General features: G+C 44.5%; 1 protein-coding gene across 5 annotated transcripts in view; it reads left to right on the forward strand.

The window, feature by feature from the left end:
- NPAS2 (neuronal PAS domain protein 2) overlaps positions 1-26,148 on the forward strand; it is a 133,728-nt gene that overhangs the window by 92,230 nt on the left and 15,350 nt on the right. For 2 of the 5 annotated variants that reach the window (XM_083174367.1, XM_083174372.1), the window contains exons 10-20: positions 4,936-5,042; positions 5,819-5,966; positions 7,538-7,622; positions 9,932-10,073; positions 12,463-12,575; positions 13,053-13,142; positions 15,203-15,346; positions 17,457-17,504; positions 18,445-18,645; positions 22,334-22,501; positions 25,540-25,727. In XM_083174367.1, the coding sequence (XP_083030493.1) occupies positions 4,936-5,042; positions 5,819-5,966; positions 7,538-7,622; positions 9,932-10,073; positions 12,463-12,575; positions 13,053-13,142; positions 15,203-15,346; positions 17,457-17,504; positions 18,445-18,645; positions 22,334-22,501; positions 25,540-25,727 (1,434 nt within the window). The remainder of the gene's footprint in view (positions 1-4,935; positions 5,043-5,818; positions 5,967-7,537; positions 7,623-9,931; positions 10,074-12,462; positions 12,576-13,052; positions 13,143-15,202; positions 15,347-17,456; positions 17,505-18,444; positions 18,646-22,333; positions 22,502-25,539; positions 25,728-26,148) is intronic. The other 3 variants (XM_083174369.1, XM_083174368.1, XM_083174370.1) reach the window with 3 other exon arrangements.

Raw genomic sequence — 26,148 nt, forward strand, 5'->3', positions numbered from 1 at the left:
GGCCCTACATGCTGAGCTGTTGATATAATACCCCCTACCACCCGCGGGACATGAAAGCTTCCCCCACCCCTACTGCTGGAGGATCAGTAGGGGCCCCAATACATTGCTATGCCCAGTGGTCTACACTGCTGTTGACGCCCCTGTATGTGTATATATATAAATATATATATTATTGTTATTACTTATATACATTTGGTCTATCTATAATACTTTAACTGACCCGGCATGTACTGGGTCACCTAAGTGTCCATCTCCGTGCTTTGCTCCGCCCCTCTGGAAACCCCCTTCTGAAAATCCTGCGTTTGCCCCTGAGGGGGCACACACTGCACCCATTTTTTAATACTTACCTTCTGGAGACCCACGATGAAAGCAGCAGCGCTTTTGTAATCACTAAAGAAATGACCACTGCGCCATTTTTTCAGAGTTTTGCTCTCTTAAAGCACCGCTGCTTCCAAGGTATAAATCTCATTGTACTATATTTAGTTGCTTTATTAGCTATACTACATGTGAGTAAAATACACTGCAGCGGTGTTCAACAGTAAAAAATACTTAATTTGAATAGATGTTTATTCCATTGTACAGTATCCAAACTTTTAAGCGTTTTCCAGGGGTGAATTTAGGGGTCAGGCCGCCCCTAGGCACAACATTTTTGTCCCCCTCCCCTATTTTAACATATATATTATTAGGTTATATAATATAAATATATGACCACAGGCAGCAAGCTCAGACAGTCAAATTAAATACATACAGTCGCAAGACCAGATCCCTTTCCGTCCCAGTGGATGAGAGACCCTTCTTACTGCTGAGCTGATGCTAGCTGCCCCACAACCCTGAGGCACGGACGCACACCCAGCAGGCATCAGCCCTGCCTCTCTACTCCCACCCTCAGTCTGTGCCCCCTATCCTCGTCCCCAGGCCAGAGCCAGCTTCTGCAGCAGCAGCTCCGTGGCGGACTTCCTGCCAGTGTACTGTGTGCAGAAGAGTAGCTAGGCAACATGGTGCCCAGAGCAAGGCTATGTTTTGACACCCCCCCTCATAGTAATTTTGTTTCTTATAGTAATGCCCATTCCACATTATTCCACACACCATAATGCCCAGTACACATTATGTTACATACCATCATGCCCATTGCACATTATGGCACACTGTAATGCCCACTGCCTCACGGCTCCTGTCCGCTCCTCTCAGGGCTGCCATCAGAAATTTTGGTTGCCTGGGACTGACCAGATAGACAGCCTCTCCAAGATGTGCATCGGTGCGGCTGGCTAAGCATGTCCACCACAAGTAGTGCACTAAACTCAATCCTATTTCATGATTTACAGTGAAATAGCCAGATCCATATTACAGAAAGCATTCGTTGTACCCACATGGCACAACTCAGTGCCTGCCTATGTGGAACATATGTGGAACTCATATTATTTCTTTAAAGATGGAAGCACATAAATGACAATATGAATAGAAATTGATTTGATCCAAAAATATGAATAAAAAGAATACAAATATATAAAGATTTACAAATACATATTACTGCCAGGGTATTGCTAGTAAAATACATTATATATTATCTATTAATCACACACAAATAGATCACACATTAAAAAAAAAAACCCATACAAAAAACTCACTACACCACAGATATAGGGTCATGGCTTTCCCTACCTTTACCTAGCAAAGAAGAGTCCCCTCTCCTGCAGCAGCGTCTTTCAGCTGCTCTCACTGGGATTCCTTATCAACCAGCTGCCAGGCATTTTTATATACTTTACACATCGGAGCACTAATCTCTTAACAGCCGGCATCCTTTAGATGCTGTCTGCTGCTGCCCACTGTATGGTCCGTACCCGGAGGGAGGGAGGCCAGGAGGGGGAGAAATAATGTCAAAAACAGTGACAGGCACACACTGACAGAACGGGCGCACCGCTCGGCTCAGCTGTCCCCGCCCATTCTATACACAGCACCAATCAGCTGTGTGTGTGGAATAGCCAATGGGCGCCGGGTGGCAGTGAGCCTAAGACAGTGAGCCCACCGCTGACAGTTATTTAATTTGCAAAGCTGAGCAAATGGGCAGCAGTGAGTGATGAGCTGCGCGGCTGGCAATTAGGGTGCCGTGCACCAATGCCGTCCGCTCCGCCATGCTGCTTCTGCATGGACTGGGCACGGTGATGACTATTAAGACACGGCCAGGCAGTCTGCCATGCTGCCCCTAATAGCTGCCGCCCGTAGGCCCCTGCCTCATGGGCCTAGTCACAATTCCGGCCCTGGCGTTCCCTGAAAACTCACCTCTTCAGGCAAGCTTATCATATTCAGGAACACCCACACAACCTCCAGTAGCATCAAATCAGGACTGTCTTGTAATCTGATGGGACTGCCATGGGGCTTGCGAGCAGGGCCCTCCTACCTCTATGTCGGTTTGTATGTACCCAGGTGGTTAATCACTGTTGTTTCCAATTGTAAAGCGCAACGGAATATGCTGCACTATATAAGAAACTGTAAATAAAAATAAAAAAATAAATTGATGAGTCTTTAGGTGCCCAGATACAGGTCCGATTTTGCTTGTTTCTATCCGATTCGGATGGATTGGCCTGACATCTTGGACAAAAACTGGCCAAATTGGCTTTCCAACGAGCCCAGCCCCATGTCTCTAGCCCCCTGGGAACCGGAGATACTGCCAGGCAAAGCTGGAACGTTTTCCCTATAGGATAACATGGGACCCGCTAATTCGGACCCCCACCCAGTTCAACGGCTGCCAGTTCCCCCTTCGGCATCACTGAAGCTTGAGGTTGATCTCAGTCTAACCCAAATCACTGTAAATCTCATGTAAATGGGTCAGTTGGTTCCGAAGATATAGCTGGTTGGTTAAAGGGGGGTAGGGAGAGGGGAGTGGTTGTCTCTCCCCCTCACACCAGAAAATGCAGGGACTAGGCTGGTGTATAAGGGGTCAGCCTGGGAATGTCCCTGCATGATCCTGGGACCATATTCCTGGGTAAATCCCTGCATTTTCTGTTGTGAAAGGGGTATTATTTCAAACAGCCGTGACCTGCAGTGCTCTGAATACAGCCGGGCAGCCCCCTGCTCTCTGCCCAGCTGTCAATGACTGTCACCCCTGCAGCTTCCGCTCCAATTCTTCTCCCCACTTTCACCTCAGCCCGCCCCCCCCCCCCCTTTAATCATGTGGTGCCGGAGCCCGGCATGCTCCCCCGACGTCACGCACAACAACAGCGCGCACAATATTTCAAATGTCCGCTCGGCTAGAGGGGACACCAGAAGGGGAGTGGGAACGTGCTCTGCGCTCTGCTCCTCTCCCCATAGAAGCAGCTGCACCTCTCTCCATCTCTCCCTGCAGCAGCAGCGAAGGCTCATATAAAAATTTACAGTAAGTGGCACTTTTGGGGGCATTGCTTAAGGGACACAACATGTGACGGTATGTGGGGGCATTACGCATAATGTGTGGCTTAACGTGCAAGGGGCATTACAGTGTGCAGCATCATGTGTAAGGGGCATTATGTGTGCAGCATCATGTGTAAGGGGCATTATGTGTGCAGCATCATGTGTAAGGGACATTGGGGAGAATCTCTAAGCAAGAAATGCGGTAAAAAACCCAGTTATCTGGGTTTTTACCGCATTTTGGGATGCTGTAAGCATCCCCCGCCGGGTTAACGCGGCGGGGGGCATCGCCAGAGAAATCTGGCTATGCCCCATAGAAGCCAATGGGCTTCTACCGCATCCCACCGCCGCCCTGCAACCACCCCCCGCCGCCCCGCACGGACCCCCGCCGCCCAGCATCGCCCCCTCACCTGTGTCCGGGCAGCACAGCGCAGTGCTGCCCGGACCTGTGACCTCCTCCCTGCACTGATCCTCTTCCGGGTGCAGGGAGTAGGAGAGCCCGGCGCAGCAGCAGCAGCGCCGGGTGTGGGAGGGAAGGGGGAGCCGCCGGGACCTGCTGGGACCCGGCGACTCTCACCGCAAAGGACAGCTCTTAACGCAAGAGCTGTCCTTTGCTATAATTATCAAATATGTTAGAACATATGCGATAATTATAAATGCGATGGGCGGCGAAGGGGGGCGGAGATTCTTAGAGAATCTCCCCCATTATGTGTTCAGCATCATGTGTAATGGGTACTATGGTGCGCGGCATCATGTGTAATGGGTACTATGGTGTGCGGCATCATGTGCAATGGGTACTATGGTGTGCGGCATCATGTGTAATGGGTACAATGGTGTGCGGCATCATGTGTAATGGGTACTATGGTGCCATCAAGCAAGAACCCCCTAGCAATATGCACGTAGGTAAGCAGCACTTATGTGGCAAATATGTAATGGGCATTACGGTTTGTTATATAGTAAGTAATGGGCATCATAATGTGTGGCACAATGTGTAATGGGCATTATGGTGTCGTTCACAGATAGTGTTGGCTATGCAACTCAGCCAATGCCTGATAGATCTACAGACATATTGGCATATCTTGCTATGCGTACGGGTGACCAACTGGCCGCCTGACTGCACAGAAGCAGTCAGTGATTGGCAGCTCAACTGGGCAAGTGTATGTAAGTGCACACACCCAGTTGTGATGTCAGCCAGGATAGATCAGACACTCTGTATGGAAACAATGCTGCACAATTGCTTGAGAGATATTTTTGCAGATACATATTCTAGCGCAGGATCGGCCAACCTCTCCATATGTTGTGAAACTACACATCCCAGTATGCTTTGCAACAGTTCTAGCATTCCATAATAGCGAAACTGTTGCATTGCATACTGGGACTGGTAGTTTCACAGCTGGAGAGCCACAAGTTGGCCAGGCCTGTTCTAGTGTGTGGCTATGTCTTGGTTTCTTTCCCTCTATCAATTTATCTTTTCTCCCCATATCATTATTATCAATATTCTTTCAAATTGCACACACATGCTGACTTTAACCCATTTGCTTTGGCACTATACAGGGCCCCACCAATAATTGGATACTTGCCTTTTGAAGTTCTTGGCACATCTGGATACGATTACTATCATGTTGATGACCTAGAGATATTAGCCAGGTGTCATGAACATTGTAAGTGCTCAATATAATGGGAAATAAATGTATATACTCTTACCTGCGGTCTTAAATTGTCCTAGGAGTAATGTGAGGGCAAATTGTAATGTTATTATTTTGCATTTGTGTATATACTGTACCATCATATCAATTGCAAGAGAAACAATAATTTATACAGACTGAGAGGTGGAACGTGCCTAATTTATATGCCTGTTGGCAAAAATTCTAAATTACATTTTATTTGGCAAATTTCAATATTTCAATAAACTTTGAGGAGTGGAGTTATGATCCCAATAAAGGAGGTTATTCTAGTTGACATGCAGCACTGCGTGTCTCTTTAAGCCCACTCACACTGGCCGCCACCCCGCTTCGCAGGGCGAATTTGCCTGCACGGCTGTGAATGGATGTTCTGCATAAGCAGCCTACGGGGACAAACCCACATCATTCGTTGGTCGCCGCCCATCGAATGATGTGGGAGGTACACGCAAAACTAAGACACTCTCAGGTGTCTTAGCTTTGCGTGTGTTCGGGAGAGGAACATGGTGGGCAGCTGACATTTGGTGATGCCAGCTGCCCGCCCCCGGGACCCGCATGGGAACACCCATGAAACACTGGGCACATCAGGTATGTCTAGTACAAAGGCAAAAGGAGTAACTGTAGTTGGCTGTATAAGGAGGAGCTTTATGATTGTGGGCAATAGGCTTGCTGGGAGCTATGGAATTAGAATACAAGTACTATGCAGCATAGTGTCATTTATTATTCAGAATAAAACTCTGTATTATTTCCTTTACCAGTGATGCAGTTTGGGAAGGGAAAGTCTTGCTGTTATCGGTTTCTCACCAAAGGTCAGCAGTGGATCTGGCTTCAGACTCATTACTATATCACATATCATCAGTGGAATTCCAAGCCTGAGTTTATTGTATGCACACACTCCGTTGTGAGGTATTGTGTACTATTACCAATTGTGCATACTGTATACAGCATTTCTCTGTCGCATGTACATTTATTGCAGCACTGTGATTCAATGTATGGTCATCTAGAGACACTGAAACAGGGCCCAATGATAACCAAGCAATGACACAATGTTTGTGAATATGTTTTGGATACTATGTAAACTTTTGAGTGCCATTGTCTGGTTACAGTGGAGTTGATGGCTGTTCAAGGCATTGTGTCATCTAGGCCTCATAACAAAAATACACTAAAAGAATGTGAAGGGAGTATATGTAACTTTGAAATGAGAAAAAGTGGAGAAGCAGCCCATTAGTTTCCAGTGATCATTTATGAGTTAACTATAAATTATAGAAATGGATTGGCTTCTGTAGGCAATCTCCCCCCCCCTGGGTGGAATGCACTAATGCAAAAATGCGGTAAAACCCCTGTTATTGTGTTTTTACTGCATTTTTCTTATGCACTAAAGCCTCTTCGCGGGGCACCACTGCAGAGCTTTTACTGGCAGTACCCTTTAGAGGCCTATGGGCTTCTCTCCACAGCGCTGTCAGAGGGTTCCATCACGGATCCCTCCCAGCATGTCCCGCCGTTCGGCACCATCACTCTGCACATTCGCAGAGGGACTCCCAGGTGTCAGGCAGGGAAGTCCATGGACGGCACCGCATTGCAAAGGAGTGTTGAACATTGCGTTATTAATCGCATATGTTAGTGTGTATGAGATTAATCTGGATGTGGTAGCCAGCGAATGCTGGTGAAGTGGGGGACACTGAATGTTAGAGAATCCCGACCAGGGTGTTCTATTTGATAAATGTCCTCAGTAGTATTATATGACATCAGCAGTGGTCCCTCCTGCTGCTCCTGCTGTAGAATGCTTTCATGGTAATTCAAGGCCAATGGGAACTGTATAATATCTCTGGAACACCTACAGAGTGATGTGGAGGTGCTAAGAGAATCTGAAAGGAACTCATAGTAGGTAAGAAGTTGCTAGGGTGAGGAGTTAATATGATACAACTATTTCTGATGAGTTAATATGTGAAACATGTTTCTAGATACTGGCTGGTGGTTGGCAGTTGTAATGTGAAAATGTCTCCTCAATCCAGTATGTGACTGATAGGCAGATGTACCACAGTGGCACTTGTCGTGCTGCTAAAACTCTTCCTGATCTGCATCATAGGAAGGTGAAGTACAGTAGGAAGCTATACCACTGAGATGTGTTAGCAGCTTGCCTGGCGGAATGGGGAAAGAAGACTGCCCCCTGCTGGACTTACAGCGCAACAGCCTAGGGTTGTGTTTCGGCTCCCAGTCAGCCCTGCAAGACGCATGCATGGTCTTAAAAAAGAAAAAAATTTCTCTATTAAAGCCTCACTACATCTCCCCCAATTAGCTTATTTTACAGAAAATAGGTGCTACACATTTAAGTCTGAAGCATGCGCTACTGCATGATAAAGATTGCTCTGTATTTAGTTATAGTAAACATTTTCACCAATGTAGTACAGAATTACAGGCAGTAGCATCTGGGCATGACTTTGTTTGCCCTAAATGATCATTGTCTGTGTTCCAATTAGTTATGCCGATGTTCGAGTGGAAAAGAGAAAGAAAATTAGTTTGGATGACAACTCATCAGAAGCCATTGTAACATCGGCACTAAAGGTAATAATTCTGTATTTTTATAGCAAACACATTTACTGAACAGTGACATACATGTATCTGTGCTATTTCAGATATGAAAAATAAGGGAAAATGATCCATATATTACCGTACATAATTAATATGATTTGTCAATGCTAGACAATGAATGAAGCGGTATTTAAACCTTAAACACATCCAGTTAGCTGCATTTTCACAATATGATAAAAGATCGTATAATATTTGGAATATTATGTGTATAATGTATGTTTAATCTTACAAATCTCACTCTCATTGCCATGGATGTGTTCTAAATAGAGATAAATCTAAATAAATATGATTGGTCAGCTCATGTGATCATTATAAGTTCAGCAGTCTCAGGCATAGACATACTGCGGTACTTGTGAGTTATCTGGGCGTCCGATTTTGGTCCTAGATCGCATGCGATATCGCATGCGATATCGCATGCGATTTGCGATTTGCATGCGATTTAGCATGCGATTTGCATAAGATTTGCTATTCATTTCATTACCCCACTATCCCCAAAGTGTGTCTATCAACGTGAACCCGAAGCGTGGCGAGCGCAGCGAGCCCGCGAGGGGCGGCGGTACGCGTCCTCCGACCTTTTCATGCCCTACAAGTACCCATACTGCAGTACTTCATGGCTGTGTAATGACAATACGGCAGAATTATTAGGCTTGGCCAAGTGATAAAGTAGAAGGTGATAATGCAGCAGAGGTATTGTCCCTTACTGTCATTTTTCAAACCCAGTCTGTAACTTGACATTTAGAGGCTTATTGAATAGTACCTTATCTCTGTCCACTTTATAAATTCACCAATTCGACCTAGACACTGTCGACATTATGACCTGTCGACCTAGATCCATGTCGACCTTGACCCAATTCGACCTATCCCCATGTCGACATAATGGTGTCAACCCAATGCTTGTCGACTAACTTGCTGTAGACCCAATCACCGTATCCCGATCACAGCACAAGCACAGCTATAGCTGTGTGTGCAGGAAAGGTACTGGAGCACTGCAGGGATGCTTTTAGCCCTAAGTAAAGACCAGTCTTGCAGGTAAAGAGTGAGGGCTCAAAGCAGTCAGAGGGGCCAATCTAATATACCAAACAAAGCTGATGCTGTGGGTAAAATTGATAACTGATCCAAGGTCAGTTGATGCAGAGGAGGATTTAGACCTCATGGGGCCCTAGGCAAAATGCCTGTTTTAGAGCCCTCTTCCATCAAACAATCCATAGCACTATACATTTGCTGCTGATTGCAGGTGGCAATGATAGTGTACCTTGGCACATACAGAGTCTACGGATAAATGCTCAGCTGCATGAACATCAGCATTGCATACACATTTGAATCAGGCTCTTGGTCTTTCGAAAGAAAGCTTAATACCTGTGTCACACTAAAACTGGCTGCCCACTTCCAGTGGGTAAAAACCAGAGAAATAGACTTTGAGAGTGTGGGCAGGTACATGTGGCATTATGTTGTATTGTGGCTCCTCTGTGAACGGTTTGGATGGCCAGGATAGTTATGGGGCCCCTTGGCAGGCACCTAGTTTGCCTTGTGGAAAATAATCTAGCAGGGAACTGGTACACAGGAGATCTAAATAATGCATACTGCATTTATTATCAGAACATAAATACAAATGTGGCCTGAAAAATACAAATGTCACACTCCAAATGGGCATGCAAGTGTAAAGGTGGGTACAGTAATGGCGTGCATAGGAGCAGTTAATGCAGCATTGGCGGCTTTGTCCCCCACACCCGCTGCAAAAGTTTCATTTTTCTAGCACTTCTGAGGTGCGGATAATGGGGTGTATTCAATGCTTTCTGCGAGCTGTCACAGCTCGCAGGGTTAGTATTCAACTGACCCCCTGCACACGCCGATTCCCCCTCGCCAGCTTTTTGGAGCGAGGGGGAAACAGCGAGGCTCGCAGCTAAATGCAGCGGGCTCCCTGCATTAGCCGCCAGCCTCGCTGTTTGGGGGAATCTGGGCCAGCAAGGATTTCCTCGACGAGTTGAATAGGGTGAGCGGCTGGCAAGGGGGTTAAATGGCGAGGATCGCTTGTTTTCAGCAATCCCTGCCATTTAACCCCCTTGCTGGTCACACGGAATACACCCCATTGTGTCTCATCCTGTACTCTTAAATGAATGCATTTTTTTCCTACTTACTGGTTGTTTTTGTGAGGTAAATAACATTCTGCGCACACTTCAGTCAGTGTAATAAAAACATTCAATGTTACAAATGTGATATATGTCATATGAGGACTGAGGCATTATATTCTTACATTCTTCTTTCTTTCACAAATATACTTCTAGGACAAGAACATAAGTGTGGAGAGTGATCAGCACTTTAATGTGCTAGACGTTAGTGCGTCACACCTCAGTCCCAGCCGCACTACCTCTGTTTCTCCAAGAAGTTCACACAAATCTATTCAAAGCCCAGTTACTGAACCTGCACGTGAGTAAGGACATGTTGTTGTGTCTGGATAGAAATGTCTGTAAAACTGAGTAATTGTCAATGCTGATTCCAGTTACTTTCTATAACAAAAAGCAGATGGCTTCTAAAAATTATTTCCAAAAGCAGCTCTATACGCAAATATGCCGAACAATATTATTTGTACCAGGTGGCTGGAGTTTCTTTGGGGTTATTACTCTAATATTAAGGATTCACACAATTTGTAAGGCACATAACAAAGTGTTTGCTATTGAGGCAAATTTGATATAGTTGCTATCATAATAACCCTTAACTCCCCCACTCTCCCACACCTTCACCTGGGTTTCATTGTCTGTCTATGTCTGCCTTGTCCTATTCTAACAATGGGATTGTGGTTTTAGGTTTGTTTTGTAGCATTGAATTTTGACAGATCTAGGAATTCCGTTATATAGAGCAGAAATGGGTAGTACAGAGTGCTATAATGATATAATATTAATACTTTCCTATATGTATACCTGACAACATGAAACGGAAGCATAAAGGAGTGTAGAGGTTTCCCTTCTAAGGGGAACTTCTGTCTAGTGTACCCAGACTCACAATAGGCAGAGGGCGGATATACCCTTATTGGTTTATTTTGTGTACCCAAACTCGCAAGATGGTAAATATCAGATAGCATATTAAGGTTCCTTTTGTTCTCATCACTATGGGCCTTATTCTAGATCACTCTTTCTGACAAAATCCTTCTTAGATGGACAAAACCATGTGCACTGCAGGTGGGGCAGATGTTACTTGTGCAGAGAGAATTAGATTTGGGTGGGGTTTTACTTCAAAGTGAGATCTATATTGCAGTGTAAAAATAAAGCAGCCAGTATTTACCCTGCACAAAAACAAAATAACTCACCCAAATCTAATTCTCTCTGCACATGTTACATCCGCCCCCCTGCAGTGCACATGGTTTTGTCCATCTAAGGGCAGTATTCAATGAGGCTGATTCGCCATGTTTTATGGCGATTTTCTGCTATTTTCGTGCTGTAAGGCGATTTTTTTGACTAAAACGGTGAATCACCCTATTCAATGACCAGATGGCGAATACATTTCAAGTTTTTTATCGCCATGATTCACTGAGTAGCAATCGCTATCTTTTTATGGTGAAGTGGAATGTGAACTTTTAAAATAAAGTGTTTTGTTTTTTTCATTTGGTGTCAAAAAATCAGGAATTTTATTCTGAGGAGGGGCATGCTATTTTTATTCATGTGCTGTAAGCACATGAATATATATTTAATAAAAAAAATATATATATATTTTTTTTTTTACACAGCAGCCAGCAGGGGTCCGGGAACCGAGCCGCTCATTAGATATTCATATATTCACTGCACCCGATCATTAAATATGCACGATTGGGTGTAGTGAATACCCGGTCCCCTGTTGGCTATACCGGGGGGGCAGCCTGTGCTGCCTGGCTCCCGGGGAGCCAACCTCCCCCCCCCACAAACGTTCTGGGGCAGGCAGGGAGACTTCCATCTTCCTGCCTGCCGCCGTCCTCAGGCTCCCTGCGGCATCGCCGCAGGAGTTAAAATTCGCCGGTCAGGGGCAGTGAGCCCCTGACTCATTGAATACTGGAGCCGGTGAGGCTCCGGAACGCGGCGGGCAGTGGCGAATGTGCAGCGAATCCTAAACAGGATTCGCTGCACATCGTCAAAATTCTCATTGAATACTGCCCTAAGAAGGATTTTGTCAGAAAGAGTGAACTAGAATAAGGCCCTATATGAGAAAGGAATGGTTTTACTTGATGTGGAAAGGGGCGTACTCTACTCACAGTAAAATAGACTGGAAAATACACATCAGGGTATCCTTTCCTTGCGTCATAGACAGAAATAGGCCACTCTATATACTCAATAAACAATTAACGTTATTCTAATGAAGATAAAAATCTAAACAAAAAATAGAAATGGTTTTACATGCTCAAATTTTATGAGCTTCAAGCAATAAAATATGGATAGAGCACAAATAGAAGGTACAAAGCACATCCAAGTAGGAAGATAAAAAAAGGTATTTCTTTTTATTTTGGTACAGAAAGTTCAGATTTCCTAATCAGACCCTTAGATGGTAAGATATAGATCATTACATACTGTGTGTTTGTGCAAAGATGGGGGTGCTCACCTCTGTTTCTAATGCATTTCGATCCTGTTGGAACTTCCTCATGGCCTGAAGAAGGTCCAGCAGTATTAAAAGGCTTAGGAAAGAGGAGAACACCCCCATCTTTGGGCAAACACACCGTTATGCAACGTTCCATTATTTATTTTTAGTAACAGTAAAATGCCACACAATATACTTTTGCATTCAGTAGTATTATACAAAACACCATTTTTTTACATAAATAACTGAATTCATAGGTAATTGATTTTGTTTTCAGCAACTCCTACAAAGCTGACTACAGACTACAGCACTCAGTCATTGCAGAACATTCCCAGTATGCAGCAGCATGATGTGCCGCTGCAACGAATGAACCAGTCTGGCCCAGACCAGGTATGAAGCGTACTGCACATGTAATGATGTATCCTGCTAAGGAAGGATATAGTGCTACGGAGGTATAGTTTATCACTAGAGAAACAGCAGTAGAGTGGGCATAGCATAAATGTATAGAATTGACCAAGATATAATGTACTGTATTGTACCCTACCTTTAGCTATTAGGTCAACTGAGTCTCTAGCAGCACTAGTACCATTTGCAATGTTTGGTGTACACGCAATTGCCACATGATAGGAATGATTCAGATTTTTTTTTTGTGCATTTTCCCCTACCATGTCACATATAAAGATGGGGACACCTCGTTTGGAATGGGAAATTTATGCATGGTGATCAGGGGGATCTCTAGGCACTCAACCCTACGCAACGGAAGAGGGTTCCACTCTTATACAACATCATACATTGTATTATCATGTGTTTATGTTCTCTAAGCTGTTTTGCTTTGCAGATGTAATTTTTTGTACTGTTTTTGTGTAGGCCTCAGAAGCAGCCCAGAAATGTGATCTCATTCAGCAACAGTTGCTACAGCACAATCCACTACAAAGCAACCCTGCCCCAATATCCCAGGTAAGTCTGGGGCCCTGCAGACTGTATTCTGTGGAGATTATTTACAACTGGATAACACATGGTAAACTAGATCTTATTGAGCCTCTTTGTGCTGCCTTGTTCAGGACGGCTCAGTTGTCAGTATGACAATTAGATATATAAAGCTGCCATAATCCATAATAAGCATAGCCCCAAGGATTGCTGAGGAAACCTGATGAAAACATGTAGAGTTTCTTCCCTTTAGTCTCAGATGCAAAAGATTTGTCACATGTTTTCTGTGCTGCCCTCTATCTACCAACCACCATAGCTCTCTGTGATTCCAACCTCCATTGCATCCTATGGCTACCAAATAAATACATGGAGATTATACAACCATAATTGAGCCTATGACTAATTTTTATAATAAGATTGTACTATTCCTTACATAGGCTTTGATATTGTTTTCATGTATCAAAAGAAAAAAACCTTTTCTATGCTTTATGGGTAGCAAATGATTGCACAAACAAAGCTATACCGGACATCAACCAGCTGGACCTTTTGTTTAAGAATGATTAGGTTCCATGGTCTTGGAGCACTATATATATATATATATATGCATAATTGAGGCTTATTTGGCTTACATTGGCCAGCCATATCAGTACATCCAGTGCTATTTTTAATCAGGAACCAGAAGGAACTCAGTTCCTGAACCTCTAATTAAATATGACATCATCAGGAACTGGGTTCATGGACCTGCTCTGGGCCAAATATACTTTCCATAATATAAGTTTTATTTTAAAGTCACCTATGAGTGCCTTTGTTTCTAAATACAATATGTACATCTCTTTCCACATATTGCCCACAACACCCACCAAAAGAGAGTGGGCAGTGGGATGCCACCAGTAGGGATGCTGGGGAGAAAGTTCTCCAATCAAAGATTTGACTCATTGGCATATAGCATATCCAGAATAAGTACCACAGCATTACCAATGGAAATAAAATAATAGATTTGGATTTTTTTTTTCATGCTCTATGTCACACCTGTGAGGACCCATTTATGACTGTGGTGGGCAGTGGAGGATACTGGATAGTCCTGTAGAGGTATACAGTACTGTAGTGAAGTAATGAAAGGTAAACTTGTGTAGGTGCTTACAGGCACAGGGTTGGAATAGACAGTTACAGAAGCTGGCAGCTGGAGTCTGAGTGGCCAGGAATGGATTCTGGTATATACTGTATAGCAATGGCAGAATCCAGGGATGCTGGAATATGTTGTCAGGTGGCAGAATCCAGGGATGCTGGAATATGTTGGCAGGTGGCAGAATCCGGGGATGCGGGAATATGTCTGGTAGCAGGAACTCCCCCAACCCCCCCCGCCCTCATGTACCTGGTGGCAGAAGCTTTAAATTGCAGCAATTCGCGGCTTTTCGGCAGATGGGCGGGGCTAAATATGCAAATCGCACATATATACATTGTAAAAGTCGGCAACCCTGCTGTATATACAATAACTCAACTTTACAGATAAACATATTTCCAATATTATGTAGCGAAACAGAGATATAGATTAGATTCTAGAGGGGCTGTGGGTGGATTCATAGATGAAGTGAGGACCAGAGTTGTGCATAGTAGAGGAGTGGTTGGTTTGGCTAATATGGTGGGTTTTGAGGCACGTTCAAAGGCATGAGGGTGAGTCTGGTGGAGTGTGGGACTTCATTACAGGGGCCAATAGCAGTACGGGAGAACCCCTGGAGTCAGGTGTGTGTGGTGGTGATCACATAGTGAGGCAGTGCTCATTGGAAGAGGGCAGGAGGGAGTGTGTGTGGTAATAAGGCTGGAGATGAATGATGGTGAAGTGCATTTGAGAGCTTTAAAAGTGAGTGAGAGGAATTTGAATGTAATTATTAGAGTGACACAGATCCAGGAGAGTAATTAATAGAGGAAGGCAGCAGAGATGGAGTAATGCAACAAAGAAGGGAGGGGTGCAGAATAAAGAGTAGACTGAAATGTATGAAGGTAGATAAGGGTTTATAGTAGTGACCAGGGTGAGAAAGGAATGGATCCTTCAGATATATTTCAGACTCTGCGTTTCTGTTCTGTTACATCAGTTTTCAGCACATGGAATGTTCCAAACTATTAAGAACCAGTTGGAACAAAGGAGACTGAATATCCAGGCCAACATACAGTGGCAGCAGGAAGAGCTACAAAAGATCCAAGAGCAGCTGAGTATGGTCCAGGATTCCAACTTACAAGTGAGTTCTATCCAAACTTCATAGTCGCTACAAGGAAACCTTATAACACAATATTAGTTATTAATTTGTTATTAATCCTCTAAAAGAGCAATGGGGCAGATGTATGATGTGTCGTTATGGGGGAGAAGGGGTATCAGCGCACGTTATGTGCACTGATACCGCTTCTCCCCTATGTATGATCGAGCCGGGAATGCAGTAATGGACAGGGGCGCTATGCGCCCCTGTCCATATCGGCGCTGCTATCAAAATGATAGCAGGCCGAATGTATGAACGGTCAGCATCGCTGACCGTTCCGCACGAAGCCGGGTTTGGCTTCGCCAGCTTCAGGCTGGCGAAGCCCTATCTAAACAGCAGGGACAGCGCTGTCCCTGCTGTTAGGTCTGGGCTGCGCTGGGGATCTCGCGTGAACAGCGAGATCCCGCGCATGCCCAGTGCGGCCGGCCGGGGGACAGGAGATAGCGCATCAGTATTAACTGATGCGCTATCTCCAGAAAGGGACATCGCTGAAGGGGGGAGTTAACGCTCCCCCGCTTCGGCAGACAAGATGTTAATACATCTTGTCGATGTCCCTTCCTGCTTCGCCTCGCTATTGAGGCGAAGCAGGAAGTATCATAGCGGCGCGATAAGCGCTGCTATGATACATCTGCCCCAATGTGCTGTTGTGGGCAGCATGAAGCAGAAATATTATGACCTTATTCTGGTATGTTCGCATGGCCACATGCGTACGCACATGGTCGATGTTTTTACTTTGCGCATGGTGCATTTCTATGCATGTGATGGGTGCGTGCACCCACGGAGAGCAAACTGTTCGCAGGGTGCATGCACCCATCCTTGCCCGACGCCCCCTACCCGCAATGCTGGCAGCTTATATCACCGGATGTCAGCTGCTTGCCCACCTTCTCCTGAACGTGCACGTATATGTAAGGTTGCTCAGAGTAACCTTACATATGCGTGCACCTTCCACATCTTTCGATGGATGGCAACCATCGAAAGATGTGGGAGTTTCCCCCTGATATGCAAATAGATGTTTATGTGAAACATCCATTCACATGCTGTGTGAACGTATGCACCCTGCGAATGGTGGACCGGCGTACCACTATTCGTATGGCAGAGTTTGGTGGACTCGCAAGGCTGCGAAATCGACCAGAATAACCCCCATAGTACAAAAGAAGGCACATGAGGGAACAAAGGAACTGTTCATGAAGTATGCACAAATACTATTAGATTCATTTCAATTCAGAGAAATACCAAAACAGGCAGTCTGAAAATAGTTGTTCCTGATGGAAAGATAAAGTCATTTTGTGAAAGATGTGATTGCATATATGTGTATTCTGTATAGGGTGCTACAGTTTAAAGCACATTAGGCATATAACATGCTCGACATTATAACTGAAGAACATAAAGAATCACGAATGCTAAGTAAGCAGTGAGGGAGCATAAACCGCTGATAGGTTCCTCAGGTCACACTTGGAAGGTGTCATGTGACATGTTAATTAGGATGGGCACAAGGCCTATCAGAGCAGGGGGAGGGATGTAGACAGGGTAAGGAAATCACATGCTAGATGTGAGATCACTCTTGTCCTGAGAAGCCCCACCCACCCTTCCCTATTTCTCTCTTCTTCGGTGGCGTTAAATAGCGGTCATCCTTTTAAGATCTTGTGTGTGTGTAGATAGTGGGGTTCACTCTCCCTTGACATCGTTTGTCATGGGCCATGCTTCTGTCTGGGGGATGGCCACACCACCTGCCAGGGTGGATGACCAGGGAGAGTGATCACCAGCGATGGTGTGTATGTGTAGTCATCTGTAACCCCCACTTTTCTATAGTGAGTGTTCTTTGGTGCCGCCACCATTTATAGTTATAGTTTAATTGTCAAAAATAAATTTGACATTCATTTTTGAAACGCCAGCACTTTGTGTCCGTGTCTTTTTTATTAGATAAGTTAGTTGGTTAAGATTAAGTTAATGTTTAGTTTTGTTGAACTGTAAAGTGTGGTCCTGGGGATACCAGATGGCGAGTTTATGCTGACAAAACAGTTACAACAAAATACTCACTTGTCACAGCTATATAAAACACTGTTTATTTGGTGGTTTCTTATATATTTTTTTTAAGTTTCCAAGATCCGAAACCAGTTCCCAGGGACAATATGTTGTTGGACAGGTGCGTGAGTACACAATATAATTTTATTATTACATTATACAACCCACATAGGTATAAGTTTGTACATCTGTAATAAAATACAACAGCTTTTTATCTACTAGCCCGGATCACTCATACGCATGGATATTATGATACATAAAACAAACAGTATGTGGAAAAATGGGCAACTCTCTAATATTGGTCACTGCCCATACATATTAGAGATCTGCAGCAGATGTGCGATTTATGTTTCACTTATTGGACACTGTTTTATCTGATTGTCAGGTGATCTAATCCATACAGTATTTTATTAAGCTCGGTAAAGTGATAAAGGGGGCGATTCTCTAAAGGTGCCCACAGATGCGTCGATCCCGGCGTGCGTTCTGTGCTTAACTAGCACACATAGCATCGCATCGTATGCCTTGTGCATGCGATGTGCATGCGATGTGCATGCGATGCGATGCGATAAAAAGCTAGTAAAAAAAGTATGTGCTGCACATACTTTTTGTACTGTGCGATGAGGTGCCGCGGGATCGGTGCGTGTGTGGGCACCTTAAGACAGAAATGCGGTAAAAACCCCGTTATCTGTGCGTAACCACTGTGACTGCGAAATCTGAGGGCAGTGGTGAAGGAGGGATTATGGTGGGATCTCACTATTGTCCTGGGGGTGTTCTGAACCCTATATCAGTCCCTGTAAATTCTATATGTTAGTAGTAGTGACAGTAATATGCAGAAACAAGATATCTAGAAGATAAAGCCATTTGGTGCCTATTCCTGGTTTTTCTATATTTTTTGTTCCAAAAAGCTTTTGAAGTATAGTTAACTGTATATTGGCAGATTACCTGTACAACATGTAAAGGGATCCTTTGCATGTTTGCATGTCCTTTGCATGTCACATGCCCTCACAGAAGGCATGTGTTTCTTGTCAATACTTAAGTGATATATCTTTTTCTTCTGCCAGATGTTTTACCAGCCACAAATTGTTTCCTTGAGCTTTAACAATGTCCAACAGACTGGCACTCAGCAGCAACAAGCACACCAGAGATCTGGCATGGTATCCCAGCAACAGCCAATGATGTCTCCTTCTCCAGTTCAAGCACCCATACAACCTTCTCAGATCACAAGCAAGCATCTGACTTCATGTGCACCAGTACTGAGAGAGGTGAATGTCATAAGGATAGCAAAACAATAATTGGTAAACGGAAAAACAAACTGCATCCTTCCATTAGTCCTCTCTACTGTTTATTAAGATGATGTCTCCCACAAACATGATTGAAAACGAGATCACAATAGTTTAATTATGTCAATAATAAAATAATACATGTTGATTAGGGGGAAATCAAAACAGGGTGTCCAGAGTAAACACACCCCTTAGATATTGTGCTTACAGTATGAAAATCATGTCCTCATTGAGACTCTCAACATAGGGTTACCACCCGTCCGGGATTACTCTGGACAGTCCGGTAATTAAACCGGGTGTCCGGAGTCCGGACGGGTGGCGTTCCCAGACTATAAAATGTCCGGGAGCGGGAACACACCAGAACCCGGCAGGTCATAGTGTCATAGTCCGCCAGCTGCGGCGCGGCTAGGGGGGGACATTACGACGTGTGGTGCAATATGTGGTACTTGTTTCCTAGCACGGCCACAAAGATCATGATCGTGGGCATGGTGAGGAAAAATCGGGGGCATCGCGGCCATCGCATGTACTAAAAAATCGGGTGCGATGGCCGCGACGCGATGCCCGCGATTTCCCCATAGGGAACAATGTTAAATGCCTCAATTTAGCCGCGATGCCCCCGATTTCCCATAGGAAACAATGTTAAATGGGTCAATTTACCCAAATCATCATAGGGAACAATGGTAAATGGCCCAGAAACCCCCCAAAACACCCCTGAACAGTGAAATGTCCCCCCAAAAGTATTTTACGCCACCCCACGATCAACGTGAACCCGAAGCGTGGCGAGCGCAGCGAGCCCGCGAGGGGCGGCGGTACGCGTCCTCCGACCTTTTCATACCCCCACTATCCACGTCGGCGTGGAGTTGAGAATAGAATAGTGTGGCGAGCGCAGCGAGCCACCGAGCCCGAAGCGTGGCGAGCCCCGCGAGGGGACGCGGATACCTGTGAAGCCCGCGAAGGGAAGCATTTACCTGTGAAGGTATCCGCGTCCCCTCGCGGGGCTCGCATCGCTTCGGGCTCGGTGGCTCGCTGCGCTCGCCACACTATTCTATTCTCAACTCCACGTCGACGTGGATAGTGGGGGTATGAAAAGGTCAGAGGACGCGTACCGCCGCCCCTCGCGGGCTCGCTGCGCTCGCCACGCTTCGGGTTCACGTTGATCGTGGGGTGGCGTAAAATACTTTTGGGGGGACATTTCACTGTTCAGGGGTGTTTTGGGGGGTTTCTGGGCCATTTACCATTGTTCCCTATGATGATTTGGGTAAATTGACCCATTTAACATTGTTTCCTATGGGAAATCGGGGGCATCGCGGCTAAATTGAGGCATTTAACATTGTTCCCTATGGGGAAATCGTGGGCATCGCGTCTGGACCATTTAAGCCTTTTTTAGCCGCATACGACGCGACCGACCCGATTTTGACTGTTTTCAATGCATTTCAATGGGAAAATCGGGGGCATCGCGTCGGTCGCGTCGTATACCACTAAAAATGACACCCGATGCCCGCGATTGTGGCCGTGCTAGGAAACAAGTACCCAATCTGTAATAGGTAGTATGGCATGTGGCATAATGTGCATTACGGTGTGTGGCATAACAGTACGCACTGTCCCTATTTTTAGTTTTTATGGCTCCTAGATTAAAAAAAAAGCCCATCACAGTGCGTGGTGTTACCTGTAATGGACATTGCAGTGTGTGACATAACCTATAATGGGCATTGTGTTGTGTGGCGTAATGTGTAATGGGCATCGCACTGTGTGGCATAACCTGTCATTGGCATTGCGGTGTGTGTCGCAACCTGTCTTGGGCATCACGGTGTGTGGCGTAACCTGTAATGGGCATCACGTGTGTGGCATAACGTTTCATGGGCATCATGGTGTGTGGCATAACGTGTAATGGGCATTGCAGTGTGTGGCGTAACCTGTAATGGGTATCTTGGTGTGTGTCGTACGTGTAATGGTTATCATGGTGTGTGGTATAATGTAATGGGTATTGTGGTGTAACGTAATGGGTATCGTGGTATGCAAAATCAAGAATAAAAATGAAGCAAAGTATAAAAACATCAACATAAGGCGGGTCAAGGGGCGTGGCTGTGGGTTGGTCAATGGATGGGTCAAAGGGGTGGGCCACTGTCCGGGAATCTCTCAACACAAAGGTGGTAACCCTATCTCCACATGATCTGGTTTGAATGGTGGAATTCCAACCCCAATGACACCATAAAAAAGAACAATGCTCACAATAGCTAAACAAAGTTGTAATGTAATATACAGTACAACAACATATAAAAAAAAACACTTCAGTAATTTAAATGTGTAAAAGAGAGATACAAACCGTCCCAGAATTTGGTGAAAACAAGCATTTAAGGTATAGGTACTTTAGTCCCAAATGCCTGCTTGCCAATGTTCACTGGCTGTCCTCTTGGTTTAGCAGATCTCTTTAGTAAATTGGTCATAGTCATAGACCAGTGGTCCAACACATTGAGCATCAGACCTCCTGGACTGTGCTCTTTGCAGATAGATCTGTGTTTTAGTGAGGGCCAGATAAGCCGTTGTACGGGCCAGCTTATCGTGGATAACTGAATAGACAGGGGCAAAGCAATAAACCATAATGTTTTCCCTCTAAATACAGTTATTAATTCCCAGGTATGCTATTCTAATCTCAAATAAAAGTTCTTTTCTGTGGCTCGCATTAATAGAAAATGTATGAAGTCCACATTTTTGTATGGCACTAGCTCAAGTATAAGTTGAATACATTTTTATTTCCGTATATTATATTAGTATGTTAATCAATTATTGACCATTTATAGATAATGAAAATGAAATATAATATTGTAAGAAAAATATACTATAGGTTGAGTCTCCCATTTTTTGCTCCTCACCTTGATGACCCTTTTAGAACATATATACAAGGGCATAACTACCATAGGTACAAGAGGTGCAGCTGCTATGGGGCCCAGAGCTGAGGGGGCCCATACTGTCTAAGTAATATGTTTTACATACATTTAGCACCATCTGTTGGTAAATGGGGGGCCCTTACAAACTTTTGCTATGGAGCCTAATGGTATCTAGTTACACCCCTGCATATATACCTCAAGTTGTTGATTAGTGATATTGCCATGCAAATTCCTCCAGCATGATTCCAGCGCGAACAGACAGACAGACAGACAAAAATATCCGATATCTCCATAATTCATAAATAGTCTCTAGAGCAGGACAGGCTCTCCAAATGTTGTGAAACTACAAATCCCAGCATGCATTGCCACAGTTTTAACACTCCCTTATAGCAAAACTGGCATGGCATGATGGGATTTGTAGTTTGACAACATCTGGAGAGCCACAGGTTGACCAGGCCTGCTCTAGATGTATAGTTCTCCACAACAAAATTGGTATTATTCACCTTGAAAGCTGTGGATGATATTTGTGTACAAACACACACCAAAAATTATTTGTGTGTGTACACACAGAATTAAGGATATGTTATACAATATCTTTAATAATTCTGTGCATGGGACAATATTTGTGTACATTGAACTATCAGAAAGCAAAGATGTCTCTGTCAACAAATTACCGTTGGTATCTCTACAACACAGTTTATGTCCTCTCTATTTATTACTCTGTATTTCATTACTTATGAGGTTGCTTTTTATGGATTGTTGTGTTTGTTACCTCGCTATTTGAGTTGGAATTCAGCCGCGATCGTTTGCAATTGAGCCGTCCAGGCTTCCGTCCACGCAGGTTGAACATGATACGGATCACCATGACAACCGGACGGACTCCACATCCCCCGCAACAGACACCGGCAGCGATCTGGCACGATCGGTCTAGCCAAGACTTCCGTCCTCACAATGTGAGTAAGACGGGAGCTACCCTGACAGATTGACAGACTCAGTTTCCGATTCAATAGACAATAGATCCATATATCCAACACACTGCCTAGTGCGGTGTGTTGCCATGACAACTCAGATGCCCAGACCAGGGAATGAGTCACTAAGGGGCGGGATGACCTTCCGGGTGTTTCCGGGGGCGCGCCCTGTACCACAGCCACGAGTGGACCTTATTTTGATGCTATAGGTATATAAACCCCTCAGACATACAGGCAGGTTGGCCCTGAGGAAGCTGAACTGCGAAGCGCGTGCCGGCTAGCGGTGTGCGGGCAGTTAGAATTGCTCTCTTTATTATTTTTCTTACAATGCATTTTGATTGACTGTTTGTTCCAGCGGTGATTTATCACTGAAGCCCTTTTCAGGGCTCTTACTTTGCAGCGTGCTCTCTGCATGAGACTTGCTTATAGACTCCCCTGATATCCATCAGCGGTATATTCCCAGTGTGTTTTCCCTTATTACACCTACTCACCTGCAGATTACCATTCCATGGTGGCAGTGGATAGAGAAACTGGGTAACACACTGTGGTTCATTCAGCATTGAGATAGTCTCTATTTGGGACTTTATACAGGGGTTGAGGTCACTTTTTTGATTATATAGAGTGACACCCCATTTTGATATTTTTATGATCATAATTTTTCTCTCTGCTGATAAATATTATTAGAACTGTGTAACGATTGATTACCTACCGAGGGCAGGAGTGTATCTATCATTGATGGGATACTCAGCCCACTAACTACCGCTTCAGGTGTTATATTGAGGTCTATATAGCACTCAAATCCATCTGCAATTGGGAGAACCGGGTGATTACACCAGTGTATATCCCATTTCACGCCTACATATTTCCGAAGTAATTTGTGATATATTGATATATGATTATCTAACTCAGAAATAGAGATTCTGGTAGTTCAAAGAGGCTGGTATTAGTATTAACACTACCAACCCACTACACAGATCCATTGATCCGAGACACCGCTGTACGTCATACTGCATATATCTTCAATAAAGATTATACCAGAGCAATTTCTGCCCACCACCTTCGTTTTATGTGTGTCATCCCAAACTGTTTATGTCCATGAATGTTTTTTAATATTTTTCGCAGCCTTTTAATTAATAAATAATAAAGGTTAATTTTTAATTTGTCAATTACTTTAGGTGCACCCAACCAAAGGACACCCTTTTCTCTTCTTTGTGCTTGTTATATATACTTAGCTTAAGGAAAAACTAATTGTCTTGTAACACACTCAGAGCCTAATTCAGAGGTGGGTGCAACTGTGGCTTCTTCTTTTGGCAGGATATGGGTTGTTAGGTCGACAGCCAAAAAGTTAATACTGTACATCAAAAAGGTAGTCATGCATTAGGTTGACATGGTCAAAAGATCGACATAGAAAATGCATACATAGAAAAGGTTGACATAAGTTTTTCATATTTTTTGGGGGGTGTCTATTTCAAAATAGGTCAACATGGACACCATATAAGTGTACCGTGTCCCCTTGCATTGTTCACTGCACTCAACATGCTTTGGGTATGGTCCCTTGCTGTGTTCAGCACACTATTTCATTCTCTCTCTGGCCCTTATTCAGATCTGATCGCAGTACAAATTTGTTCTCAAAATGGGCAAAACCATGTGCACTGCAGGTAGGGCAGATGTAACATGTGCAGAGAGAGTTAAATTTGGGTGGGGTGTGTTGAAACTGAAATCTAAATTGCAGTGTAAAAATAATGCAGCCAGTATTTACCCTGCACAGAAACAAAATAACTCAAACAAATCTAACTCTCTATATACATGTTACATCTGCCCCATCTGCAGTGCACATGGTTTTGCCCATTTTGAGAACAAATTTGTACTGTGATCAGATCTGAATAAGGGCCTCTATGCCCACTGGGATGGTAAAGTATAAACAAGTCGGTTAATAAAATAAAAATCATGAAACATTCTTGTCGGCCTATTTCCATGCCAACCTTTTCCATGCCAACCTTTTCCATGTTGACCTTTTGCTTGTGTCAACATTTTGACCATGCCCACCTAATGCATGTTGACCTTTTTTGGGTGTCGACCTGATCTAGGCCATTCATGATGCTGTGCACCTTTGTGTGGGCACTGTGTAATGCATACACATTAGGAGTTTCTCTGGATCTGTATACACGCACAATAGCAAAAAGTCACTACCGTTGGTAATGTATGCAACTCTGTATCTGGCCCATAGGGTCACTTATTAAGAAGTGAAGTCATTGCTCACGGGTTAATATGTTAATATGTTATATTATGGGAATGATTTGTTAGAATCCCATTTTATAAACTATGATAATTAATGATGCTTATATGCATATAAGTAAATTGGGATACAGTGATGCAGAAGCGTGAAGTCTGAGTTACACAGCCATTAGCACTCTGCAAAAGGTCTTGAATTTTGCATCCGCTTATAGCTGGTATAGATCAGGTCTCATCCTATAATGGAACACATTGTACCTGCATATTGAATATTGGTGGAGAATTGCATTTCCAGGGGATGAGCCATATACAGTATGAGGCTTAGCCATGCATCAGCAAAGGAGACAAAGATAGGATTATTTGATTTAAAGAGATTATACAAAAGGCGTATGAGCAATCTCATGTCAAACATTCACATTAGTGATTGACATTCATGGCTTTACCATCGCTGGTTTTAAGTCATCATCAATAAATCCAGTGATGGCTGGGTGCAGACCTCAGGCATTGGACCTGAATCATTAACGTAGGACTCGGGAGTCCTGCACATTGATGGCCTTTGAGTCATTGATGGTTGCAAAACAATGGATGAATGATTGCCATCTCTAATTTGCACTGACATTATTATACATTATACATTGAGTGGCGCCTTCAGTTTGTGGAGTCTACTCCCAGCACAGAGTAGAAGTGCTCAACTTAAGGTGCACTAGGTGCATAACAAAGATCCGCTTTATAAATGTCCTCCACTGTGGGCTAGCTGCTATATAGAACTTAAATGCTAAAATGCATTTCAGGGACAGAAATCAGTGAGCCTGCAAGGAATATCAAATCAAGGCCAGTCAGCCAACAGAAACTCTGCTTCACAATGTAGCACTCCGGCTGCATCGACACAAAATCTGAACACAGCACCCTCTTCTGGTTCACAGCAGGATAACAACCAAAAGCACGAAGTCCCAGATTTCTCTCATGACAGACAACTGAGGTAAGTGTTTGATTTACTTGTATCTTCCTTGCAGCGGCGTAACTATAGCACTGCAGCCCCCGCCACCGCGCGGGGGGGCGCTGTACATGTGGGGGCGCCGGGGGCTGCAGTGCTATAGTTAACACCCCCCCCCCCCCCGCCAATCCCCCGCAGACTTACCTATCTCGCTGGCCCCGGCGGCTCCGTTCTTCTGCTGAGGACCACCACAAAATGGCCGCCCCCATATAGCACACTGTTCTTTGAAACTGTCTGCTGTATGGGGGCGGCCATTTTGTGGTGGTCCTCAGCAGAAGAACGGAGCCGCCGGGACCAGCGCGATAGGTAAGGCTGCGGGGGATTGGGGTGGGTTTGCATTGGCGGGGGTGCCTGGCGGGGCGGGGGGGGGGGCACCGAAAACCTAGCTACGCCACTGCTTCCTTGC

This window comes from Crinia signifera, chromosome 2 (assembly GCF_055691185.1).
Source record: "Crinia signifera chromosome 2, ASM5569118v1, whole genome shotgun sequence".
Lineage (NCBI taxonomy): Eukaryota > Metazoa > Chordata > Amphibia > Anura > Myobatrachidae > Crinia > Crinia signifera.